This window comes from Theobroma umbraticum, unplaced genomic scaffold (genome assembly GCF_002168275.2).
Source record: "Theobroma umbraticum cultivar Fairchild unplaced genomic scaffold, ASM216827v3 scaffold_34.0, whole genome shotgun sequence".
In the NCBI taxonomy this organism is placed as follows: Eukaryota; Viridiplantae; Streptophyta; class Magnoliopsida; order Malvales; family Malvaceae; genus Theobroma; species Theobroma umbraticum.
Window position 1 is genome coordinate 316,618 of NW_018397275.1, and position 24,697 is coordinate 341,314.

At 36.3% G+C, this 24,697-nt stretch overlaps 6 protein-coding genes across 6 annotated transcripts; 3 read left to right on the top strand and 3 right to left on the bottom strand.

Moving 5' to 3' along the window:
* The first annotated feature begins 233 nt into the window (after nt 1-233).
* LOC110427516 (LOW protein: ATP-dependent RNA helicase-like protein) lies at nt 234-1,118 on the top strand. Its single transcript, XM_021443069.2, has one exon. The coding sequence runs from the start codon at nt 234-236 to the stop codon at nt 885-887; it is 654 nt and encodes a 217-aa protein (XP_021298744.1). The 3' UTR covers nt 888-1,118.
* A 153-nt stretch (nt 1,119-1,271) lies between these two features.
* LOC110427417 (putative Peroxidase 48) lies at nt 1,272-4,226 on the bottom strand. Its single transcript, XM_021442931.1, has 4 exons — nt 3,608-4,226; nt 2,961-3,149; nt 2,720-2,885; nt 1,272-2,148 (listed from the first exon to the last, which is right to left on the bottom strand). The coding sequence occupies exons 1-4, from the start codon at nt 4,202-4,204 to the stop codon at nt 1,604-1,606; spliced, it is 1,497 nt and encodes a 498-aa protein (XP_021298606.1). The 5' UTR covers nt 4,205-4,226; the 3' UTR covers nt 1,272-1,603.
* A 23-nt stretch (nt 4,227-4,249) lies between these two features.
* Nucleotides 4,250-10,297, bottom strand: LOC110427416 (ATP binding microtubule motor family protein). The gene is made up of 12 exons (XM_021442930.1): nt 9,859-10,297; nt 9,036-9,263; nt 8,400-8,594; nt 8,055-8,156; nt 7,544-7,621; nt 7,351-7,432; nt 6,814-6,973; nt 6,430-6,732; nt 5,687-5,905; nt 5,205-5,562; nt 5,053-5,118; nt 4,250-4,826 (listed from the first exon to the last, which is right to left on the bottom strand). The coding sequence occupies exons 1-12, from the start codon at nt 10,027-10,029 to the stop codon at nt 4,647-4,649; spliced, it is 2,142 nt and encodes a 713-aa protein (XP_021298605.1). The 5' UTR covers nt 10,030-10,297; the 3' UTR covers nt 4,250-4,646.
* A 3,601-nt stretch (nt 10,298-13,898) lies between these two features.
* On the top strand, nt 13,899-15,190 carry PDX1.2 (pyridoxine biosynthesis 1.2). Its single transcript, XM_021442891.2, has one exon. The coding sequence runs from the start codon at nt 14,074-14,076 to the stop codon at nt 14,989-14,991; it is 918 nt and encodes a 305-aa protein (XP_021298566.2). The 5' UTR covers nt 13,899-14,073; the 3' UTR covers nt 14,992-15,190.
* On the bottom strand, nt 15,028-20,699 carry BAC2 (Mitochondrial substrate carrier family protein). Its single transcript, XM_021442889.2, has 2 exons — nt 19,327-20,699; nt 15,028-18,016 (listed from the first exon to the last, which is right to left on the bottom strand). Exons 1-2 carry the CDS (start codon nt 19,558-19,560, stop codon nt 17,303-17,305), a joined length of 948 nt encoding a protein of 315 aa, XP_021298564.1. The 5' UTR covers nt 19,561-20,699; the 3' UTR covers nt 15,028-17,302.
* Nucleotides 20,700-21,584: 885 nt separating this feature from the next.
* Nucleotides 21,585-24,328, top strand: LOC110427431 (uncharacterized). The gene is made up of 2 exons (XM_021442957.2): nt 21,585-21,993; nt 23,894-24,328. The coding sequence occupies exons 1-2, from the start codon at nt 21,700-21,702 to the stop codon at nt 24,080-24,082; spliced, it is 483 nt and encodes a 160-aa protein (XP_021298632.1). The 5' UTR covers nt 21,585-21,699; the 3' UTR covers nt 24,083-24,328.
* The last annotated feature ends 369 nt before the right edge of the window (nt 24,329-24,697 follow it).

Consider the following 24,697-nt stretch of genomic DNA (forward strand, 5'->3'; position numbering starts at 1 on the left):
GAGGACAAAAAAGTATGGAAAAGTGCAAGCAAAAGAGAAGAAAATTGCACTTTAGGCTCCATTAGCATTGTCTCTAGTTAACCGTAAGAAACATCTCCTGTCTCTATCTCTCTTACCTGTATATTGGACGCAACAGTTGGAGAAGCAGCGGAAGATTAGAGTTGCGTCTGTAGTTGCAGATAGAGACACCCAAGAGATTTAACAAGCCTCACCATACAGTTCTACTCGCAAAAATGCTGCTGATGGACTCCATTCAAAAGTCCAAGAACTTCTTTCACAAAACAGTTGAGAACCTTAAATCTCTCTGCTTTGTAGGATACCAAAAGCTATCCAAACCACCCCTCCTAGTCCTAGACCCCTTCTCTTGCACTGGTGGCAGCAGAAAAAAGCACCGAAAAGATCAATTCTACACTGACTTTTCTAACGATTGGGAAGTCTGTCTTGAGGAGGCAAAGGTGAGAGAGCAGAACGATGCCATGACATTGAAAGGGCAAATGAGGGAAGAAGATGCATATAGTGGAAGCTCCATGGACTTTGCAGATAAGAATCTTGTAAAGAACGAAAAACAAAATGGAGGAAAAGAGGAGATAAAGAAAGTGGGAAGTTCACAATTGATTAAGGGAGAGGAACAGTATTATTACAAGAGAAATGGAGGAGGTTATGCATTAGCACAAAAGATGAAGGACTTAGAGATGATGGATGTTGGCGATATGGAACATGTATTGGATGTAGAAGAGGCACTCCATTATTATTCTCGGCTTAAAAGTCCAGTGTACCTTTCTATTGTCGACAGGTTCTTCACGGACATGCACTCAGAGTTCTGCGTTCCACAGGCCTCTGCCAGCGTCAACAGTTCAAAGCGAAGATTCAGATCAATTAGGTTGTAGTTTCATGTCTCTTGCACCTTTTCCTGTGCATATGAATCTGTTTTCTTATCCTAAATTCTTATGTTTTGTGTGTATGCCTGCGCTCTTCTGCTACTTCAGCTTACTGTTCTATTTCTCTTTGATTGTTATAGTTTGCTTGAGAGTGCATTGTTACCAATAAAGCATGGAAGTTTCATACCAAGATTTCAGTATTGTATATTTGCATTGCATGTTATTCATATATTATCAGATCTTTCTTTGAATAAATGTGCTTTCGATGAAGCACAAAGATTGACTATGTGAACCATTGGTGATAATTTGTGCCTTCTGGCATAATGAGAATGCGGATGTTCCCTTTTCACACACGCATGGCTTTTACTTTCAATGAGGCCCTTTGCATCAGTTGAGACTCCTGCATTACACACTGCATGGTTAGAGTGTTTTTTTTAAGTTTTGGCAGAATGAAAAAACCAGTAATTAAGGTCGTCATTTAGACTAAGTTCTTTAGAAAATCTATTCCACTTATGTTCTATGAACCTCAATCAACAGTCATTTCCTGTAATCTGATGTTACAATGAGGATATAACTAGAAAAACCCCACTAAAGCACCCAACATTTAAACTAGTTCATTGATTGTAACTATAAGGGGTTAAGATAAAGTTGTTAAAAGAACAAAAGCACCAAACTACTCAAAAATTTGTCTAACAAACCATGCTGGTCCTCACTGTCTCTCTCCATTATGCCACCCTTGAACAATTGAGCCGGATCTGACCTCTGGGCGCTGTCAAAACGTGGAGATTTGAGAGCTTCATCATTGCTAGGGCAAAGTCTCGCTGGTACAAGGAGGCATCCGAAGCATATGCTCTAACCCATAGTCCAGTTTCTTCCCCTGCCATTAGCTGCTGATCAGCATAGAGGATTCCTTTACCCTGTAGAAGACTGCGATAGTACACGGTGCCAAAGTCTGCTCCAGTTCCCTCATAGGTCATCACCGTTCCTTGATCCTTAGGTGAAGAAGATAACAATTTGTCAAAGGAAGTTGATGGGGCTACCGCTGATGACAGTGAGTCGTAAAGTGGAGGTGACAGAGGTGTTTGCATTGGTGAACCATCCGAAAAAGGTGATGCTGCTGGTGATGTTGATGAGTGGTTCTTGGGACATTTTGATCTCATTTTCTTGAGAATTTCAGAATCAAGAGTTGGATCAGGCTCATCAGTCCCACCAAAGTTATACAGACGGTTTTGAAAAAATTTGCAGTGGATCACTCCAATGCTATGAGCACCTGCAAGTGAAATAGAGAGAATCAAATTATTGTATACATCTCAGAGAATACATTTCTTCTGCAAGAAGAATCAACTGCCACAACAGAAGAAGTATAACAGCAGTTTCCATCACACAACAACTAGCGCATTAGCAAAAACCTCATAAAAAAACACAACAAATGTTACCATGGACACATAAATCATTCATCAGTGATTTTGTTAGCATTAATCTACGAAACACAAACATGTATGATTTTTGAAACAAAGCAGAGATAATGGATAAATTAAGGTATCTATAGGAAGTGATGTAATCAAGGAAAATGTAGATACAAGTGCAGACAGACTTGTTCTGAACCGAAACAAAGCAGGGAAGTACCAGGCTAGAATATGCACAAAAGAAGTAAGCTCGCAGTTGAATAGAGATGTTATTCTCTCAGGACCCTAAATCTAGAAACTGCATAATCAAATTTTAGTTCCTTTTTACTTTCATGTACTGTTGTTTGACACCTAACAAATAGTAGAATCCAAACCAACGATAAAGCAAGCACACAGAAACCAAAGAAGAAAAAATCAGAGGAAAAAGATTCATACCTAAGAGAGCGACAGTCTCTCTTTCATCAAATCCCCTTGACGAAAAGGACGCAAGGGTTTCAGACAGATCAGCATGCGGTGAAGGAAGCTCGTTTGTGGCACTATCAGAGAAAGCGGCAGTGCTGTCTCTCCTACCAGTATTGAGTGGATAGAATGGGCCACCAGCCTGGCATCAAAAGATTAAAAATAAGCACAAATGAAACAGGAGAAACTAAAAAATCCTAGCTTCATAGGAATTTACCAGAAGAGCAGCTTCTCTAGCTGCCAAAACAAGAATGTCAGCACAGGAAACAACACCAGGGCACACTTGTTCAACATCTGACTTGATTATGTCGATTACATCAAAACCCTTCAAGCTTTCATTAGGAGGAGAATCTTTCTCCGAATCCATCCCTTCAACAGCATCCAACAAGATAGAAGCATCACATCCCTGCCCGGTTTGGTTTTTTTTTTTTTTTGGTGATTCCATAGTTGAACCAGACCGAATTAGACAGGAAGAAGAACAAAATCCCAAGAAAAAGTGATGAAAATACGTAATAGGAGCTCAAGTTTCTCGATAGAAACAAGAAACAGAGAATTGCAGGCAAAAATTAAAGAAGAAAGAATTCCCAAAAGTATCAACAATTAAAATCACAGAAATAACAACATATCTAACGAAAAGCTTCCTCAAAAACATGATTTTGGGTTCAAAAGATTTCTAGAAAGGCTAACGGAAGCTGGAGAGTTGAGATGCAACGAAGCGAAGCATTTAAACATGCAAATGAAATAAGCAGTGGAAAGATCAAGAAACAACAGAAGCCAGACAGAAAAAGAAAATCACTAAGAAATGAGAAACCTAATCTTAAAAACGCCAACAGAAAATAAAACATGAAGAAAAAAGATGGCAACCTCAATGAAGCAATCATGGAAAGCAAGGCGAAGGAGAGCAGGAGCCAAAGAAGCCTTGATCTTGAAGAGTTGATGAACCTTGGCTCGGATGACCTTATCAGCCTCAGGGCAAGTTTCCCGATAGAAATCATACTCGAGTGACCGAGCAGGAGCCTGACCGTCTTCCAGAGCCTCGCTATCCAACAGTATATCTTGAAATATCCAGAAGGAATTCGAATTGGAATTCAATGAAAAAGAAGACGAAAAGGAGAAGGAAAAATGGTTGGAGCGATTCGTCATCCTGAAAGATATCCAAACGCACAAAAGGACTATGAAAAAGCTCAGTGTTCTCATTGTAGCTGGCTCAGAGAATGACCTTGGCATCTTCTTTGGTTTTCTTTCTTTTGTTTTCTCTGCTCTTCTTTCTTTGTTTCTCTTCTGGCTTTCCTCCTTAAATGGGTTATCACGACCACGGGGGAGACCATCGAAATGGCGGGAAAGGGTACTGATTGAAATGACGAAAATACCCTTTTTAACTGAAAGGCCGTTAAGACTATTCCACGTCACTTTGTTGGTGTTACGATCATAGCCGTTGATCTCATAATAATTATCATTCATTCAGGAGGAACAGCATGATAAAGAAATATAAATGAAACGAAAACATGGACTAAATCGTCTGACACATATTCGAATAATGAATCAAATTACAATATCACTGCAGAACTTTACAATAGCATGCCAAAAAGCATGTAAATCCATTACTTCCGTTTGCCTATTGGCTATTTCTTGTTGAAGAAAAAGAAAATAAGAATAAAAAAAAAAAGAATAGCATTATGGAAAAGAAACAGGGCAGGGTTTTAATCACCCTGCATCAATGGCGGCTACACGATTGCTGGTGGATCATCCGGCAAACTGCCGCGAAACCAAGTTTCAAATATATTTCCTTAAAAATCACCAAAAGAAAGGCCTCACCAAACCCATGCTTAGGCCAATCTTGCAATGTATTCCTGGGAGAAGCCAAATTAATAGTTTTGACTTCTTTCTGTACCCTGATAAGTGATTAATAGCCAGAAGAAGATACTAAAACATTATGCTCCTTTAAGAGCTTCTGAAAATGAGCCAAACGAGTTTGTAACTGCATAATGCCAGCAGCCTTCTGAGAAAGAATAGCATTCAATCTCGATATATAATCGTCCAGCTGGTTTCCAGGTTTGTCTGCTTCAACCAGCAGGTTCATCTCCTGCAAATTTTAAATGCACATTTAATAAAACTTCAACAGATGTACAACCCTATGAACAGATATTCCTCCAAATCATGCAAGCAGCAGCTCTAACAACATAATAAGAAAGATAAGTACTGCTTTATAAATTACGTAATAGCAAACCAATGAGGAAAACAATGTGTTCAGAACTCAGATTCCAGCAGGGTGAAAAACAACTTAAAAATGAACTGATCTAATTGTTTACCTCTTTGACAATATTCATAGTCTCCTCCACTTGTTTTCTATGAGCATTTACAAGATCCTCCTCTTCCTGGGTAAAAGCAATGCACGAGCTTTTAAAATATAAACAAATTGCTTTTCATGTCTCTAACAATAGTCATTATCTTGCAAAATTACCTGCAGGAGGGCATTCAAATCATCATCTGATTTTGAATGCTTAAAATCAGTTCTGAGTGGTTCCTTCCATTTGGTCTGACCGTTAGGCTTCCATAACTTGTCCTCTGAAGTAGAGAAACTGTATTGATCTGGCTTCACATTTTTCTTCCACATCACTTTCTCCGGCTCATAGGAATCTTCTGATGCATCAAAATCATCTCTTTCATTTTGGTCAGGCCATGTATCATTAATATCATCCTCAAAAGTCGATGCAGTTGGTAAAACTGAAGATAAGGGCAGAGCAGTTGATTCTTTCAGGTTTAATGTTGAAGATAATACATCCTTCTTAGGATTTCCCCCTTTTGAAAGGCTCTTCACCCTGGATGTAGTTTTACATTGGATAGAAGTCAAATACATGAAAGGAAAAAGCAACCAAAAGCAACAGCAGAATAACTTTAAAACAGATGCTGAAGCAATTTTTAAATCAAATATATCTTATTCACCTATCAGCATATCTTAAGGTGTTCAAAGTGTGTTCACATGACCCAGAGCTTGGTGAAATGCAAGATATCATAACAGTACGTGAATTGCCCATAAATGAGTCCCTTAGAACCTCTGTAAGTTTACTGCCTCTGAAAGGAATGTGACCCTGATCATTGTCAAGAGCTCTTATGCACTCCTTCAAAGCTAACAAGCTCTTGTTGATCTCGGCACCTTCCATTCTGCATAACAAATAGAAATGCCTAAATTAAACAAGCACATCCACGACAATTAATTAAGTACACATCTAAAGTTGTCCCACTTGAAGAAAAATATTTGGAATGCTAGAACTGAACATCATGAATTGGAACCAAATTTCATCTGCAAAAATATCAATTCTGGGTGTGTTTAGACTTCTTAAACACCATCGTACTTTGAAATGTTTGACTTTATAATAAATAATTACGTAAAACTAATTAAGAGGCCTAGGCGGCTAAGACACGTACATGACTTGGAAGTGATCAAGAAATTCTGGACTATTTGGCGTAACTTCTTTGTCTCTGATATTTTTAGTCAGTTAGACAAATTTAGCTGCATTTATCCAGTTACAATGCATTGCAATCTAACTTTTATATCAGATGCTAAAAACATTTCTTCTTTATTCTCAACTCTTGCCTCCAGTAATGCATCAAAATATCAAGCCCTGCAACTAATCTGCTCTACATCGATGGTCATACCATTTTGCGATTGAAAGAATGCATTGTACCTTGTTTGCTTATCATTATCTGTGGTATCTGCACCTCGTTCACTTCCAGCAAGATCTATAAAGGAAAGCTTGCCAACAACACGGGGAGGCTTTGATTCATTGCCATCAACAGATCTCTTAATAGCAAGCTGAAGTATGGCATGAGAACGGGAGGATTCCTCATTTGCACCTGTGGTACCAGTACTTCTTGTGGCATTTCCTTTCTCAATAAGCTCCTTAATAGTCTCTACATCTGATACTCTGTACTCTTGCAGACCCACAATGCAAACTTGCTGCTTACCATCCTCTCGCATGCAAAGTTTTCTGTGCAGAGAAGGAGCGGTTTTCAATGAATTTAGAAACTAATAGCACTGACTAGAAAGGAGAAAGCTTATAACAACTTACTTCCTATCACTGAGGAGATCAAATAATTTTCCTCCATATATCTCAAAGAAGCTCACAAACAACTGAAATCCTTGGTTCCTGTATGTGTGGTGCATCAACCTCAAGATATCACGAGAAGCTTTAAGGGGAAGTGGCTTCATAGTATAGGTTTTTCCGCTTCCTGAACAAGAGAAAGACCTATAAGTGCCAGACGGCTTAGAAGTTGTAATTCAAAAATATGAAATAACTTGATGAAGCAGATAAATTTTAGTGTCCAACATGAAAATTTTGCAGTAAAACACAACAAAGGCATCCTTCAACCTTGCCAAATTTAGGCAGATTAAGGGGGCAAAAAAAAAGCCAATTACCAACCATAATGATAACTCGTTTGTCTTGCAAATGACCAACATGATTGTGCAGAAAAAATACAGAGAAATCATATTCAGAACAATTTAATATCATACAAAAATTTCACTAAAATGAATAAATTCAAATTTTGGCTCGTGCAAAATCAACTTCATCATAGTACTATCCAAGATTTTGGTGGCAGCTATTCACCTGTTTGACCATAGGCAAAACAAGTTGCTTTCGTGCGCTGAAAAATTATAGGAACTATGGGCTCCACAGTCTCACGATAGACCTACAGAATATAAATGAGACCAATATAGGCTGTGAAAAAATCATTCTAGGAATCCATGTCTTGTAATATATTCTTCCTTTATCCACTAATAAATTTATATCATCTACTCACCTCATCATTTGAGACCTCCTCATTCAGCACTGCATCAAAAACAAATTCATGCTTCTCCACGTATTCTGTTAGGTCAACCTACAAAATGTCAGGAATTAAATGCATCAAACAATGTGTTATGAGGATAAATTGATACTCAAAAATGTTTATATGAGTAATTGAAGTGTGTCAAAAGCCAAGCAATAAATGAAAACAACATAAATGCTGCTACTTTTTGCATGACTAACACATAATGTTTTTTGCAAGAAAGACTAATAATCATTAGACACAGAACCTCTGAAAATATAATTGAACCTCCTATGAGATTGCTGATTGCTGTATGTAACTGCTTAAAATAATTAAATGTGAAAACTGCATGCCATTATTCCCCATTCACATTTATTTGGGGCATCAAATTGGGATACACCCATTGGAGATTCTTTGGGTCATTTTGGATCCCTATGTTCTTATTTCACCCTTGTAGTATGGTATAATGTGGAGCTTATAAAGGATAAAAATTTTTTTTTGTTACCTTAAGTTTGGTCTCATGCACTACTAGGGAATTGGATAGTGTTTCTATAATATCTTCCTCATTCTTTGCTAACTCCTTTTTATTGAGAGGTCTCTTGCGCACCTGCAGTAAAAAAAAACCCATAGAAACTCTTAGGGCCCAGTGGTAGTAGTAGGGCATGTAAGATAACATGATGTTGAGCATTATTTTACTTGCACAAAGCATGTCATGCATGAATGTGGCTCAGCATGAATTCACAAGCTTCAACCAGCATCCACTGATCTTGCTGGTGTTGCATTCCTTTAGGGTGAAAATAGAACAAATTAAAAGAGATAATTGAAGGTAGATCATCAGAAGCAGACATACCACAACTTTGATCTTTGCAACTGAATTGACCTTCTCTTTGTCTGAAGCAAAACTTTTGAGGAGGCTATTCTCTGGCACACCACGAGCTCTGCCTGCTTGTTTGTTGTTTGAAATATAGGGTTCAGAGTCATCAAAGCTTCTACCTCGAACAGGATTATAGACTGAAGGACCATCATACAGGTTGGGAACCGGCATCTGTCACCAATAGACAAAAAGCATTCCCATAACTAAGCATGAAAAATTACACTACTCCTGATATGAATGTATCAGTTTCCCATGCCTTGGTGAAAGCAAAAATAGGTCTATCCAAAGCAGATGCAACACATTTTATGTCATTTAGTGCGATATCCACTGGTCCAAATGCTCATACAATTGAATCTCAAAACTTTTAACCTGCATGCTCTTAGGAAAATAAAAGTACAAATATCATTTATGTTTATTGCTGCTTCATGTTTGATGGACAGAAATAGAACTTGCATAGATAAAATGTAAGCCAACAACGGCTACTCTTTCACCAATTGGACTATGAACTCAGAGTGCATATCACACACACATGCCCTTAAGCACACATAGTGCACGTAAAATCTACACTCACTAAAAGATCACGACTCTTAAAAGAAATGTTGAGTGACCAACCTCAGGCAGGAGCTCCGTATCAAAAGAATGCAGATCTAGAAGACCAGGACTGAACTCACTGGGGGAGTCTTCACCATTCTTCCTCTGGCTTGACGGCCGTGAACTAACTGGAGGAGTTGTAGGCTCCGTGAAAAAGTCATTCCCCGTATTAAAACCCCTCTGCACATTTCTATACATTCTAGACCCGTGTCCTCCTCCTCCAACGCCACCACCATAAAAGGCATAATCCTGCTCTCAATTCAAGCCACAAAGTAGCACAATCAAGCATTTGAAATAATAACTACATTTGATCCATAAAGATCCAGAAACTAACCCTTCAATGTAAACCTTCTCTTCCTGATTTCTTTTTTTGGCATTGTTTTTCTTCTTTAGTAATAGAACATCAATAGAGCATTAAACTTTAGCAGATTAATTATTAAAATTCTCTTTTTCTCGTTTTTTTTTTCTGGCAAAAAAAACTTAGAATTTAGATCTACAAAAAAATTAAGAATTTGTCTATAAAGACGAAACCCCATTTGTACTCCAATAAAATGGTATCTAAAAAACTTCACTTTAATTTTTGTTTCAAAATATACCCAAAAAAAAAAAACTTTGACTTCGAGTAGCCGGCTTTCTTAACAGTTTTCCAAGCTGCGAAATAAACAGTCGAGAATTAAAATTACATAATTAGATCTAAAAGCATCTACACATTGTATTGTTACTAAAAATAGCAATCACTTTTAAAAATAGATTGATATTTTCAGTTGTTTTATGCATATCATCCGGAACCAAAGTTAAAAAATAAAAAGTTTACTCTAAAAAAAATTAATAAAAATGTGAGAACCTGAAGAGGAGGAATAGAGTTGTTAGAAGAGTGAAGATGCTGAAGACCAGCAGACTGAAGCCATCTCCCATTCGACGTTGTTTCCAAGAAGTTATCTGAGTATTGTCTCTGATGGTGCACCTGAACCCCTGTCGAACCAGATCTCTGCCCCTGTCCCCCCATTCCGTTCATCTCCCAACTCTCTCCCCTCCTCTTCTCAATTATTTATACTAACAATAAAGGAAAAAACCTTCGATGCTTCGATCCAAAGCTTCCCTTTTCTCTGTCCCTTGCTTAAAATAAAATGAACAAAATCAATGCAGCCGATCACCCGATTTACAGTTAATCGGATCTTAATCGGGTTTTTCCTGCTTAAAAAAAGAAAGAAGCTTCTCTCTTTCTCGAGCTTTGGCTTAAGACAAAGATTCAGAGGAAGAGTAAGAAAGAAGAGGACCCTGTCAATGAGAGGAAGAGAGAGAACTGGTTTTGATTTTTGAATTTTGAAGGCAGTTTCGAGTCATGTGCGGCACGTGCTGCGGAGGGAGACGCGAACGACGACGGATCGAGGGCCTGGTGGGTGGGTCCAGCGGGAGGGGTTGTAATTAATTTGGGGTTAAATTGGATTTTTTTTGGGAATGGGCCTATCAACAGCAACCGTCCCACATGGTGGGCCCAACGAATTAATCATTTGCGCGCTTTTGAGTCTTCTCATTCAAAACTCCCACTCTGGAGGGATCCCTCTAAAACCCCCGACACGTTTCATCTAGTTGAGCTCCTTTTCTTTTTTTTTTTCCCCCTTAAATTTTTTGCTGAAAAATAGAATTAAAATACTTTTAATTTTTGAATTATAAAAAGTTAATTCATGGACAATATTAGCATCAACTTTGTGGTATTCCATGGATATAACTAGGCCACGTAAATTTCATACATATGTCATATGAACCTTTTTTTTGTTATATTTTCACTTGAACGAAATTTTTTTTATTGTATTTTCATTTGAATATAAGTTTTTTTTAATTGAATGAAAGGGATTTAAATTTTATTCTTTTAAATAAAGATTCATGTACCAATCAATAAATCAAATATTTTAATATAACTACTTGAACATAATTATACATTATCTTTTTAAAATTAAAATGATATAATATTTTCAAATATCTCCAAACTATTTAATAAAATTTAAAAAAAAATTATTTTTTATTACATTCAGATAAACTTTTATATTTTTTTTATAATTAACGGTTGATTAATTATCATTAATCAAACATCACTTGTCATTTGTTATACAATCTGTCATTAATATGAAAAATAAAAGATGTCATATGATTATGTTGTTATATTACATAGGCATGTGTTATGTCATTATTTATTATAATATATCATCATATCATGTTGTTAATCATAAAATTATATTTAAGTTAAAATAAAAATATAAAAATTTAATTAAATATAATAAAAAAGTTAAAGTGTATTTGAATATTTTTAAATAATTCAGAAATTTTTTTATATATTACAATAATTTAAATTTACAAAATATCATATAAAATATTACTCGTATCATTCATATGAGTTAATTTTTAGTTGGGTTGATCGAAAAATGAATAAGCATTGATACCAGAAAAACAAAAGTTCAAACATGTGGGAATTTATTGAGAGGTAGGTTGTACATTTTAAAAAAAAAAAAAAAAAAAGAGAGCATTCTCGAAACTTAGGGTTAGATCGTACGGCGAACAATACCTCAAATAGCCAAATTCACATAAATCTCTGCGACCAACATTCATTGGACATTTGTAGGGTTCCACTCTAGATGTATAACTCCTGTCGGCCCACTCACTTATTTATTGGTCTATCCATCTAGTAAGTAATATCTGCCTTGCAGTTTTACTCTTTCTTTCATTACGGAAGCCTTTAATATTGTGAGGCTCGAAGTCTAATTAATACATATTAATGTCAACCCAATGCGGCCCAAGGCCTGGTATATGATGAATTCTCAAGTTTATTATATATATCTCTCCTTATCCAAAATAGAGTACCAAATCCAAACATTGAATTTATACCCTGAAAATATTACGCATTGGCATTTTTAATTCAAAAGATATAAAAAAAATCTTATTTATAAATAATTCTTGTTACAGTCCATGAAAATTTGAATATATTATGATATTATTAACTATGAACTCAAGTTTTCAATTCCAAAAATATACCATAAACTCAAGATCCGTAACATGTACATATTTCTTTATAATATTGTCATTAATTATATATCTAAGTATATGCATGCCTCAATGATAATTTCATTATATGTACTAGTTAACATAAGCAATTTCAATGAGCATATGATATAGACAGAAAAAAGTAACTTTCTCCCATTTCATAAATTTTAGAACTTCCTTTTTTAGGATTATAAAAAATTGGAGTCGCTAAATTCTAAGCGTTAGGTATTCTCTTGGGACAAAAGAAACATGATATTACTCTTAGGCGATGTTTGGTATTTTGTTAAAAATGTGATTATTAGGTATGTGATCACCGAAAAGATAACTTTATAATATTTGATATAACATGAGAAAATGATGATCATAAGAAGTGTGATTGTTGAAAAAATTACATTATAATGTTTAGTTTGGAGGTATTTTAATGGAAATGTAACATAAATTTTCAAAGTTACCCTTATGTATAAAAATATGAAGTTAAATTTATTTTTATATATGGGTACTTGACTATTTAGATTTGATTTGGGAGAATGAGACAAAGGGATTTTTTTTCAAAAACTGTCTATTTAATATATATATATATATATATATAAATAGTTAGTATTAATACGTAAAACATATATATATATATATAGGTATACTGGGACAAAGAGAGAAAGAAATACACATATAAAATCTGTTACATGATATAAAGTAAGTTTCTTAAGGCACCATAATTGGCTGACAATTTTTAGCCAATTAAGGCCCTATGGCCTTATTTTTTTTTAATCCATTAAAGGAAACCATAAAAAAAAAAAGGAAAGGAAGAAAAAAATGATCTGAAAATATTCTTATTAAACAAAGAAAAAATTGTGGCATAAAATATAAACTAAATAAAATAAAATAAATATATGATAAAATAACATATTTAGAATATTTAATTACTACATAATTGATAAAATCATATATGAACTTTTAAACAAAAAGAACGTTAATTAACTGATAATTTCATGATAATAAAAACTAAAAATATATAATTGAAGCTATTTAATTAAAATGTAAATGTTATATTTATATTAGAATGAGTAACATAAAATTAGTAAACTAATTTATTAAATAAAATTAAAGAATATTAAATAATAAATTTAAAAAAATTGAAATATTTATATTTATATATAGTATACTTACCTTATGAATAGTGATATGATGCATACATGCTTAACTTTTTTACTTTGAAGATTAGAAACCAACTCTTTAACAAGAAAATACACAAACCTATTACTAAACAAAATAGTTAAATGCTAATTTTGATCATTTACATTGCATTTTATTCAATTAGTTATATCCAAAAATAAACTCTTAGAAAGCTTAATTGATTATATCAACTATATTATGATCAATAAAACAAAAAATAAAGCTATATAATAAATTATTTTATGATATCTAAAAAAAATCAATATTTTAAAAGTTTGAAATTATTCAAATAAAAAAATTTTATCCCATAGCAACACGTTGGCAAAATTTTAGTATAACATAAATGATATTTGTTGGTTATTTTGAAATATTTTATTTTTTATCCCTTTAAATTTTCCCAACTCTTTGCATCAACATTTACTCAAATATTTAAATGTGCAATTTTTAAAATAATTTAAGACAATTCTATTCCAACTGAAAAAATAATTATCAATGAAATATTTGATTAAATTATTATCTATTTATCTTTATGTACAATTTTTATATTTAATATTAATAATTATTATTACATGAATACATAAATTACATAAATAAAATAGTCTTGTCTGGACGCTTCAACGTGGAACCAGAGCTGGGAGGGAAGCTTCTACACATTTGCTTTCCCACCGACTAAGTAAACCCACGCCTTTGAACCTTCATTGAAGCTTCTGGAAACAACCCAACACCACCAGCTAGCGCCTCTTTTATACCCTCCCATCGCCCATCCCTTAATCAATTTGCAAACTCAAAATCAGGGAAACGTAAAACGCTACGGCTTCCTCCATTGAAGCAAATCGACAACCATCTGACAGCCATGGCCGAAGACGGAGCCGTTACACTCTACAACAACACGGCCATCACTGACGCTAAGAAAAACTCCTTCTCAATCAAAGTGGCCATGGCTCAAATGCTCCGCGGCGGCGCCATTCTCCAAGTCTCAACACTCAGCCAAGCCAAAATCGCCGAAGAAGCAGGCGCCTGTTGTTTAGTTCTAACCGAACCCAATTGCCAAGGCATTTCACGCATGCCAGAACCTTCTCTCATCAAACAAATTAAACGCGCTGTTTCAGTCCCTGTCATTGCTCGTTCCCGCATCGGCCATTTTGTCGAAGCCCAAATACTCGAACGAGTCGGAGTTGATTACATCGACGAAAGCGAGGTTTTAGCTATAGCTGACGAAGATAATTTTATTAACAAGCATAATTTTAGATGCCCTTTTGTTTGCGGCTGCAAAAACCTCGGCGAAGCGTTGAGGAGAGTGAGGGAAGGAGCTGCCATGATTAGAACACAAGGGGATTTGTTAGGCACTGGTAACATTGCTGAAACGGTTAAGAATGTCAGGTCTGTGATAGGTGAGATTAGGGTTTTAAATAACATGGATGAAGATGAAGTTTTCGCGTTTTCCAAGAAAATTGCTGCCCCTTATGATTTGGTTGCTCAAACTAAGCAAATGGGGAGGCTGCCAGTGGTGCATTTTGCCGCTGGTGGGATTGTGACTCCTGCGGATGCTGCGTTGATGATGCAGTTAGGGTGTGATGGTGTTTTTGTGGGATCAGAAGTGTTTGATAACTGTTCTGATCCGTATAAGCGTGTTCGGGGGATTGTAGAGGCTGTTAGGCATTATAATGATCCTCATGTTTTGGTTGAGAATAGCTGTGGATTAGAGGAGGAGATGGCAGGGCTTAATGTTAGTGAGGAGAGGATGGAACAGTTTGGAGAGGGAGGGGCTTGATCAAGTTATGTATCTTCTTTTTGGTGGTCGTTTTGGTGGTCGTTGTTGTGGTGGTCGTTGTTGAGAATATGAATCTGGCGTTTTCTCACGGCTGTTGTTGTTTTAGTTTTGCTAATGTTGATGATTAGGATATGCTGTATTTTGTATGTTCAACTCTTTGACAATATAATACAGAAATGAAATAGAATAAGTTGGTCAATCAGTCTGTCTAACTGTTTATGTAATTAATAACTTTTTTTTGGATAAGATTGATTCAGTGGTTGTTTGCTATCTAGTGATTACAGATTCCCAGTGTCGCCATACTGTTGAGTTCCTTGATCAAGAAGTTTTGGTGTTTTGTGTAATTAAGCATTCTTTCCTTTCCTCCTAGGCTAACATGATAGGATGTTTGCTCTCTGTTTTGTACCTTCGATTATGGCTCTTTTTTTCTTTTAAACTTTTGCAGATTAACATCTCTGAGCTAATATAGAGGAGAATCACAACTGTAATATTAGTTGTGTGTTTATTGGTAGAATTGCATTACTGGTAGGAACCTGTTGTTGTGAACAAAAATCACACGGCTATTGCTTCACAGGGCTTCAAGTTGCCAAATTCAGTTTTGATCCTATAACTGAAGCAACAGAGTACAGACCATTGTTAATTAGTCCATAGCCTTTCTCTGTGCTTCATTCATAGTTACCATTGCCTGGTAGATTTTTTTTCTTCAATGCAAATGATGCATGCTAATGTCTTCAAAGAGATTCATCCAGTATAGCTGCTACAATTATGGATCAGATTTTGAAAGTCGTTTATTTTTTTGTGGCCTTTTTTTCTTTCACACGGTTGCTATTTCGCATTTATGGTTGCACAAGTAACTCAATATTCATCATATTTATCAGCATTTCTAAATAGATGTTTGGATGTCATTTATCTAAATAACATGCGTAAATATTGCACAAGCATGCTGGGAACATCTCATTTTGAAGTATATGAGTTTTTGAGGATGCCGGTCTAACAAATAAGATCATGTAGATGTGCTTTCTTGTTTCTATTTATATAAATGAACATTGGATCCAAGTGTCTCAAGCCAATACTATACTCCAGGCTTTTCTACTTCGTCTCTCTATACTTGTTGGTTGATCCTGTTTATAGTTTCTCTGAAACTTGTAGAATTCACAAAACAATACCTTCTTTCCTTGTTCCTTTAATCAATGTTTATGTAGATGGCCAATGGAAAAAGGTAACAACCAAGAAAACTTAATCTCATCTTCACTCTCTTTTCCCTGTTGCTTCATTCTGATTCACCAATCTATAAACTTGCAGCGTAAAGGAGTTGCAGTGCAAAAATTCTAGTCATCACTGCCGGGCTTTGCTGAAGAGGCAGGATCATGTGCGAAGCTGTTCACTCTGGGGCACCATGCATGGCTGATTCATCTCTAGTTAAGCAAATCTGATGAGTTACAATGACAAGAGTATGTGCAATTACCAGAAGCAGTTGGTGTAGACTAAGTTAAAGAGAGTGAACTCAAATTTGATGATGATAACAGATGAGTCATGAATGTGATAAATTGATAAGATGGAGCATGTCCAGGTTGGTATATAAAAATATGAATAAGGATAAGAGGTTTGCAGTCAAAGATGGCGGTGCCTCCTGAGCTAGTAGCACAAAATATAGAGGATGGATCCCTGTTGGATCGATTCTGGAAGCAGACGGGTTCCTATTGATGTGGCGCAAATGACGCGAGAGAGTGTGAGAGGTGCATGTGGGGTCAGTAATTTTTAACATGTGTTGGGCCATTATATGCACTAGGGTAGATCAGCTGGGGCCTGGATAATGCCAAGGCAAATGAACTGACATGGTATGCACTGGCTGATCGAGCTAGATGGTGCGGAAGGAAAGGACAGAAGCTAGTGGAATGTGTATAATGCATTGAACAAGGTCCTTATTGTTTATTGTTGGACATAGAATCTGTTTCTCCATTGTATCTGATTGTATAATGCTGATGGAATAATGTAGAATCAATTGGTTAATTAATCTCATGACTTTTTCCATGGAGGTACTTTATTTCTCGTGGCACAATGTCTTAAACCTGATCAGATCAATGCTTGTCTAGACTTTGAAGTTGCGATGTACAGTCTTCCCAGCTGCTGACAGCGAAGACAGAATAACTTCAATTTTTTCAATTGTTTCTCTTTTTGGAAACATTTATATCCAGAATCTAGCAGTCCTTCAATATCATGTGATATTATACCTGAATCTTAGCCTGCTCTTATAAGCTATAAATAAGTTGTGATTGAATTACCATTACATGGTCTATATCTTTGATCCTCTTTAAGTATTGTCCAGATTATTCTCGATTGTGTTCTCTGTCTGAATGTTTCCATTGTTGAATAAACACCTCAATGCAATCTCGTAAGCAGAAAATATAGCCCCATTCACTACAAAAGCTCTAGCAACAGCAGTTCCTAGTCCTCGCCATAGGACGCCAAATCCGTCGTGTTTTACACTTTTCTGGAGGCAATCAATGATACCATTGTACTTTTGTGGGGAGGATGGTGACTGAGCCTGCACTCTGGTCTTTACAACATCTAAGGGATAGCAGCAAATCCAGCTAGCAACCCCTGCTAAACCTCCTGCTATCAGCATTGTTCTCAGACTCTCTTGGCCACTCTTTCTGCACCCTGGATGAAGCTGTTCTCGCATATACTCATACGTCCAAAAGTAGAAGCCATGAGCAGGTGCATCTCTAAGGACAGTGATGGTAAAACCCCGGTATAGTCCCCTTAAGCCTTCTGTTTTCAGTATGCTTTTAGCAACACCAACTGGCCCTGTATGGGCTCTGGGCAATTGGAGAGTTGGATAGCTGGTATTCTGCAATTGGAGGCGGATTTTTACTAGTTCTACTGGAGAGAGCATTATGCTCTGTAGGGCCCCAGTTCCAACTCCTGCCAGAGCAACACCTTTGTAGGCAGGAGGGTCAGTGGATGAAACAGATGAGTCAAATGCTCGTGAAAGAATAGCATATATCTGGAAAACCATAGCATTCTGCAATGTGCAAATCTTTCTGTCAGCACGGAAACAAAAGAAAAATGCAAAATCAAAATGAGATCCAATTGTCAAAAATTATTGAAGACCTACACGCTTGTGAGGTCACCCTTCTAGGGCTGTGCAACCTGAGCTTAATGGTACGTTTGAGCAGTCCAATATACACTCAAAGGAGCTATATTTTGAATGTCCATAATGCACATTGTTGCATGCAAGATAGCTTAGATAAAATTACTGCAAACCAAGCAAGAATGTGCCTGTAATATCTTTCCAGTGTTCTCTTATGTGGAATGGCTAAGCATTACAGGTAAACAAGGTATAAAATAGCTTCCTAAAATGAACTTATAACCTCACCTTTCTAAACTCTTTAATGGGAGCAGCAGGGCACAAGCACCCATCGGGAATGCTATCATTGCTGTTGAAGTTGACCTAGGTGATTTTAAGATGATTTAGAGAGGAAAACTTTCATCTGTGAATTCTTTTCTGTTTTCTCTCTCTTTTTTCTTTTGGGTTGATCAAATAGGACTCTGTCCCTGAGTGATTTCTTGCAGAGATCAGTTCTTGTAGGCAAAGTAACCCTTTTTCTTAGAGAAAAGAATGTACCACTTAATTGATGATATCTACCTTATTATAATAAAAATATAGGATCAAGCGCAAGGTATGGACTATGGAGGAAAGAAGGTGAGGTCAGGTCTCAGCAAAATCAAAATCCTTATTAAAACAAAAGAATACAGCCAAATTCTTATCATAATTTTTCAGCAGGATGTACATCCTAATACATAAGCGTGACTGGAAAACATCATCAGGAAAAGAAAAGGAATATTATCAGATATTGTAACATTGATAAACTAGAGGCACCATATCAGGCCAAATTCCTGGACAATGACTTTACCAAATATATACATAAAAAAAAAAAGAAAACCAAGTCACCAACCCCCATTTTTAATAGAACGTGATTAATACCGAAAAGCACTGTGACACCAGTGAAAGCAACAAAATCTCTAATAAGCCAAAATACTTTTCCAAAGCACCAGCTTCAATAAACATAAAAAACCAGGAACCAAACAAGATTGATGAGTTCACTTGGTTAAGAACATTTCATCAGCAAGCTCCTGATAAGGTTCTAAGAACCCTCCATGTGATCCACTTAAATGCACTTTTGAACAAATTTTACTACAGTAAGATATCTTCAACTCAAAGCATCAAAAAATTCACAGCTAACTTGTGATCCACATAAACAAAACCTTAGATTGAAAATATTGATTGAACCTCTGGGACATAAATAGAAAATGAACAGATGAGAAAGGAACCTGAAAGGTGACTGATGCCAATGGTGCACCCATGCCTCTATAGAGTGCACCAGGTCCTTCCGTCGCGACAACCCGGCGCAGGATGCTAAGGGCGGAACCTGAATTTGAGCTTTGTTGCCGGATTCTGAGGGTGTCGAGTGGATAACCAGAGATGATACCAGCCATGCCACCAAGCCCTCCGGCCATAAATTCTCTTCCCCAGCTACTTGCAAGAAACTCTGGCCAGAAGTCCATTATGCTCCAAATCTCATTCTCCAGACACAACAGAAATATGAAGGTTTCTTGTTTATGTCCGGAACTCCCAACTCTGTCTCTGTTTCCTTCTTTTATACACAAGCAGCATGAACAGGACAGCTGTAGTCTTTTTTTCTTGCACGGCTCTGAATCTTCTCCCTCCTTCCCTGCTCAAACTAGAAACAGATTTTTATCCTTCCTTCCTTAAGAAAAAGCTTATCAAGTCTCTCTAAGCTTGAGAGATCAAAGAACATGCCTAGGTAACAACTTAACATACAAAGAATATAGACTTTCTAGACATAAAAAGGCGATATACCTAAAGCACCTTTTCTGTCCCTCAACCTTTTATCTGATTTCTTGCAAATGAAAAATGAAAACAAAAAACAAGGTTCTCTGTCTCCCTGTGTGTTATCTCTCCCAGACTTGATAAAACTGGAGTTCCTTTTCTTTGTAAACAAGGAAAACAAAAAATGACCTGATAATCCTAATGGTGCACCTCACTTCCAACACAATCTTTTAGTTTCTTCCCTTCCAAAGAGGGGAGAAAAAGCAACACCAAGAAAGAAAGAAAGAGAGAAAAACAAAAGACTCGGGAACCGGAAGTCTGCAGAGACCCAGTTTTTCTTGTTTGTATACTCTTACAAAAATAGGAGCACCGAAACAAATGTCACCAGTTGCTATTTTGTTGGTAGTGTCCAGGAGGAGGAAACGGCCAACTTCCTCTTTTCAGGTCACCATTAGCAGCTTCCCACGTGGCCCAACAAGGTTTCTACACGTGAACTTCCCCTGCACCCCTGGTCCTTTGGTGCATTTGGTTTTGCGTTAGTGTTCACTTCCTCATCCCAATGAAAATTGGCTTCAGTGGAGGAATGACACAACCCAATTTTTGCCCAGATGATTGCTGATCTTTATTTATTTATTCGGTGTTTATAATTGATAAACGGATAGACTATCGGCCAATTTAAAATTGGGTCATGCAAATCCAGTTGCCTGCGCTGTATACAAGGTATAATCAACCAATGACTTGGATATGATGAATGACCTAGGAATTGCATGGAAAGGATGACCATAAGGTGAGGTTGTTGCAACTTGCAAGCAGTTTGTACACGACTGTTAGGGAAGGAAGGATGCCTTAAGCTCCATTTGTTGGAGGAGATTTCTTGATTGGATGTGGTAGGGAGGCCACCCACGGAAAACACCAGCAGAAGTGGGCCACCTTAGAAACAGGCCATGTTGAAAAACATGTGACAAATACGTGGAACTGTCTCAGGATGTTGCTTGGTTCTCAACTAGTTCTGGATTTTGTCCTTTGATCCGGTGGAGCTTGCAATGCAGGAGTTGATGACTTTGTAGCAGGGCAAAGTTTCCTCAAAACTTCTGCTGACTGCTAAATGCCTTAGTCACGAGAGAAAGAAAGATGAAACACAACCCAGTGCTTCTACTTGATAAGATCACAAATCTCCTTAGTCGAGTACCTATTTGGAATTCTAAAGCATCTGTCTCATAGCATCATATTATAGAATTAAATAAAGCATGTGATGCAATCAGATCGGACAAGTTATAGCCACATACCATATCCAAACTTTCTTATATTATTATTATGTAGTAAAATAAAAAGGATAGAGCTATATTATATTTATTCAAAGATCATGGTAGATTATGATGCATTTTAATAAACATAGTAATCATACCATATTCAAATAAATTTTCATTTTATGAATAATTTTTTATTGTCATACTCTTCCATAAATATCAAAGATAAATACTTCATCGTACTATCATTATCATTCAAGATTGAAATAATATTTTAAAAAGATTTTGAATTATTAAAAAATTTACAAAAATTTTTATTTTTTATTAAATTTGTATAAAAATGTCTACAATAAAAAATAAAATTTTATTTAAATTTTTAAATAATTCTGCGAAACCGAACGATGTTTATGATCCTCTAATCCTTTTGATTTCCACAATCCAATGTGAATGGCCAATGGGCTTGTTATTGGGTCTAAACTCTAAATCCCAAAACCCAACGTATCTCCCATTCATATTCCTACCCGAAGTCGGCTTCTGTTAAAACAAATTCAACAAAACCTTGAAAAACTAGAAAGGAGTGACGGTGATAAGAGCGGCAACACCGTGATGGCGTTGCTAACAACAGCTACACTGACTAAACTCCCTTTGAGTCTTTCCTCATCGTTTCCGTCTTCCAATAGTTCTACTTCGACTTCGACTTCGACTTCAAGCTCTAGTATTAAATTTCAACATCAGACACATAATTTTCGCTCTTCATATCTCGGGCCGTCGCCGGCTTTTCGTCGAAATCCGATAACGATAATTCCTCGTACGAGCTACAACGTAGGGAAGAGACATGTTGTTTGCATGGCTCCCGAGGAAGAGAAAATGACTCGCCGCTCTCCTCTCGATTTCCCCATTGTAAGTCTTACCAAAATCTCTCTCTCTCTCTCTCTCTCTCTCTCTTCTTTGATTCTTTAGAACTTTCTTTTAGTAAGGCGTTTTCTTTGGTTATTTGGTAATGGGTGCTGAATGATGTGAGGACAGTTAAGGTTTTCTGGGTTTCTGCTGAAGTGAAATTTTTTTATTGCAAAAGATGGAAAATTTATTTTTTAAATGGAGGTTTTTACGGTTCTTATGCATGGAAAATTTCACTGAATTTAGGCATTTTTAGTTAGATATATATTTGTTAATATTTCTTTTTGAAAGTGGGTACTTTGTATTTCTGTTTAAGAAGAAGACATTGGTGTCTTTTAGTAGCAAGAAAATAGCTAGGGTCCCTGGTTTTTAAGGCCTAATTGTGTATCTAAATTGAGGAACTAATGTCCGATTAAAAGGTCTTAGAAGTTGTGCCGTAGTTTGGTCATAGCAATTTTTTATATTACGAGCTCTTCAAACAATTTTGAAGCTTGATGCTGAAATCTCAATGTCTCATAGGTTGATGGACAGTTTGAAATGTACTAATTTCATGGTGTTTTTTCGTAAACATATATAGAATTTTTATCATATTTAGCACTATGTGAGGTTAGATAGGTGTGCTTGAGAATTCAATGAAGAGGCCGCTTAATGTGTTGGACACCTTCTTCTTTGTTATAATGGAGGGTGCAATGCAATAGCTATGTTTCTATTTTTGTTCATGACAGTGGTTTGCTATCTTTGGTGCATGTTCCAACATGTGAGCCAATGATTGTAAGTATAATCTGATTGCATTTCTTATACCCCTTGTGGTTATTAATAATCAAAGATCTTCTTTTTCATTTTCTTGCATTGAATTCATAATGGCAATCTGTTGCCTCATCATTGTTGAGTTATGCTGATTCAATGACTGTTATGTAGTTTCATACATTTAAGTTGCATTCTCTAGCTTATGCATTGCTGAAGGAGTTCAATGGTACATGACAACAAATTCTGTAATGATTGTGCACTGAGAGCTTGTGTGATTGCTCAATGCTCAATCACAAAGTAAAAACGTAACTCTGGCGTGCCAGTCAATGATATGGCTGTTGAGGACTTGCTTAAAAAATGCCTGTGTCTGGTTCATTGTCCAGATTCCAAATCTTAAGCTTAACAGGTATAAAATCATACAAGATCTCCTTTATAGAGGTTTGTTGCATATTTTCATTATTGTAAACATGGGAAAACTGAAAAGGCATAAATTCTAGAACTTCTTTGTTATCTTTATCGCACCTTGGTTTACTTTATGGTGCGGAGCTTGTTCTGGAAAGTTGGCAAGTCTTGAAGATCACTGAGCACATTGCTTATATGTTGAAGGTGCTCAAAAATCTTGCCAACTGATAGCTAGGTTTTTCACTTCCCTTACTCCATATCCATTGGGACCAACACTGGAATGATTAGTTACTTTGGAATCATTAGTTACTTGTGCCTCTTGCATAGGACCAAAGGACTCAGGGAAATTGAAGACTAGCTATATTGCACTATGGTTGGTCTCTATCTCTCTTGTTGTTAGTTTATAGCAACATATTGGCAGGGTTTTAAAATACGACACATGATATTGTTTAGAGATAGGCTGTCAGGAAACTTGTGTAATGACTTGGAACTAGGGGCAAATACAAGTATCTAGGCCTGCTATATTTTGGAAATGAGAAGTATAATTGTAACATAACCATCACAAGGTAAGGCCCTTTAATTGGGATTCCCTATGCTTTCCTCTTTCTGAAATTTCTAATCAAATTAATGTGCTGTTTTGATGCACTTTATATGAATGCATTTCATGTTCTACAGACAGATTTAGTTGCATTTAGGCATTTTATTCACCCATGCAGTTTCTGATTATCTTGTATGCATTGCTTTAATGTGGAAGGAATGGGAGAGGCCCAAACCTGGGCGAAGACCTGATATTTTTCCCCAATTCAGCCCAATGAAAACACCATTACCTATACCAATGCCAGCCGATCCTCCTGAGGAAGAAGAGGAAGAGGAAGAAAAGAAAGAGGAAGAAGAAGAAGACCCTGAAAAGGTAGAAGAACCCGAAAACCCAGAGAAGCAATAATGGAGAAATTCAAGTTCTTTGATCACCTTAAAATTTTGCTTTGACTTGATATAAGCTGGTACTGCCGATATCCAAGCATATAGACGCTGATGCAGAAGGCTGAGCGTGGTTTAGCTGTTCTCGGGTTGATAAATGCACTTTGAAAATTTGGGGTTGTATGATTCTGTAGCCAGTTTTGTTAGATAAAGAAGATTAGATATGGTTTCTGTTTTGGTGGTATAAAGTTTTAATGTTTGTTAATTCTTATTCCTCACAATTTGGCTCTCTGAATGTGTGGAACTGCTATTCTCGCTGTCAGATCCCGAGGCTTTTACCGAATTTAATTATATAGGTCACACCTAGAAATGCTTCTGATTATTTTTGAAGACGACTAGTGAGAACAAAGTTGACCCGAAAATGGACAATGGTTGGAGTACCGTGGAAAGGATTCAACGTTTTCCAACAAAATAATTAAGGTACTAAAACGGTCATAGGTAGACAAGAAGTTCAATTTTTCGGTTAACAGTGAATGAACCATGGCATTTAGCATCATTAGTCATGGAATTATTCTCCAAAATACATGGCATTCTTAATACCAAAGAAAGTTTGATCAATTCACCATTTTGGTTCATTTAA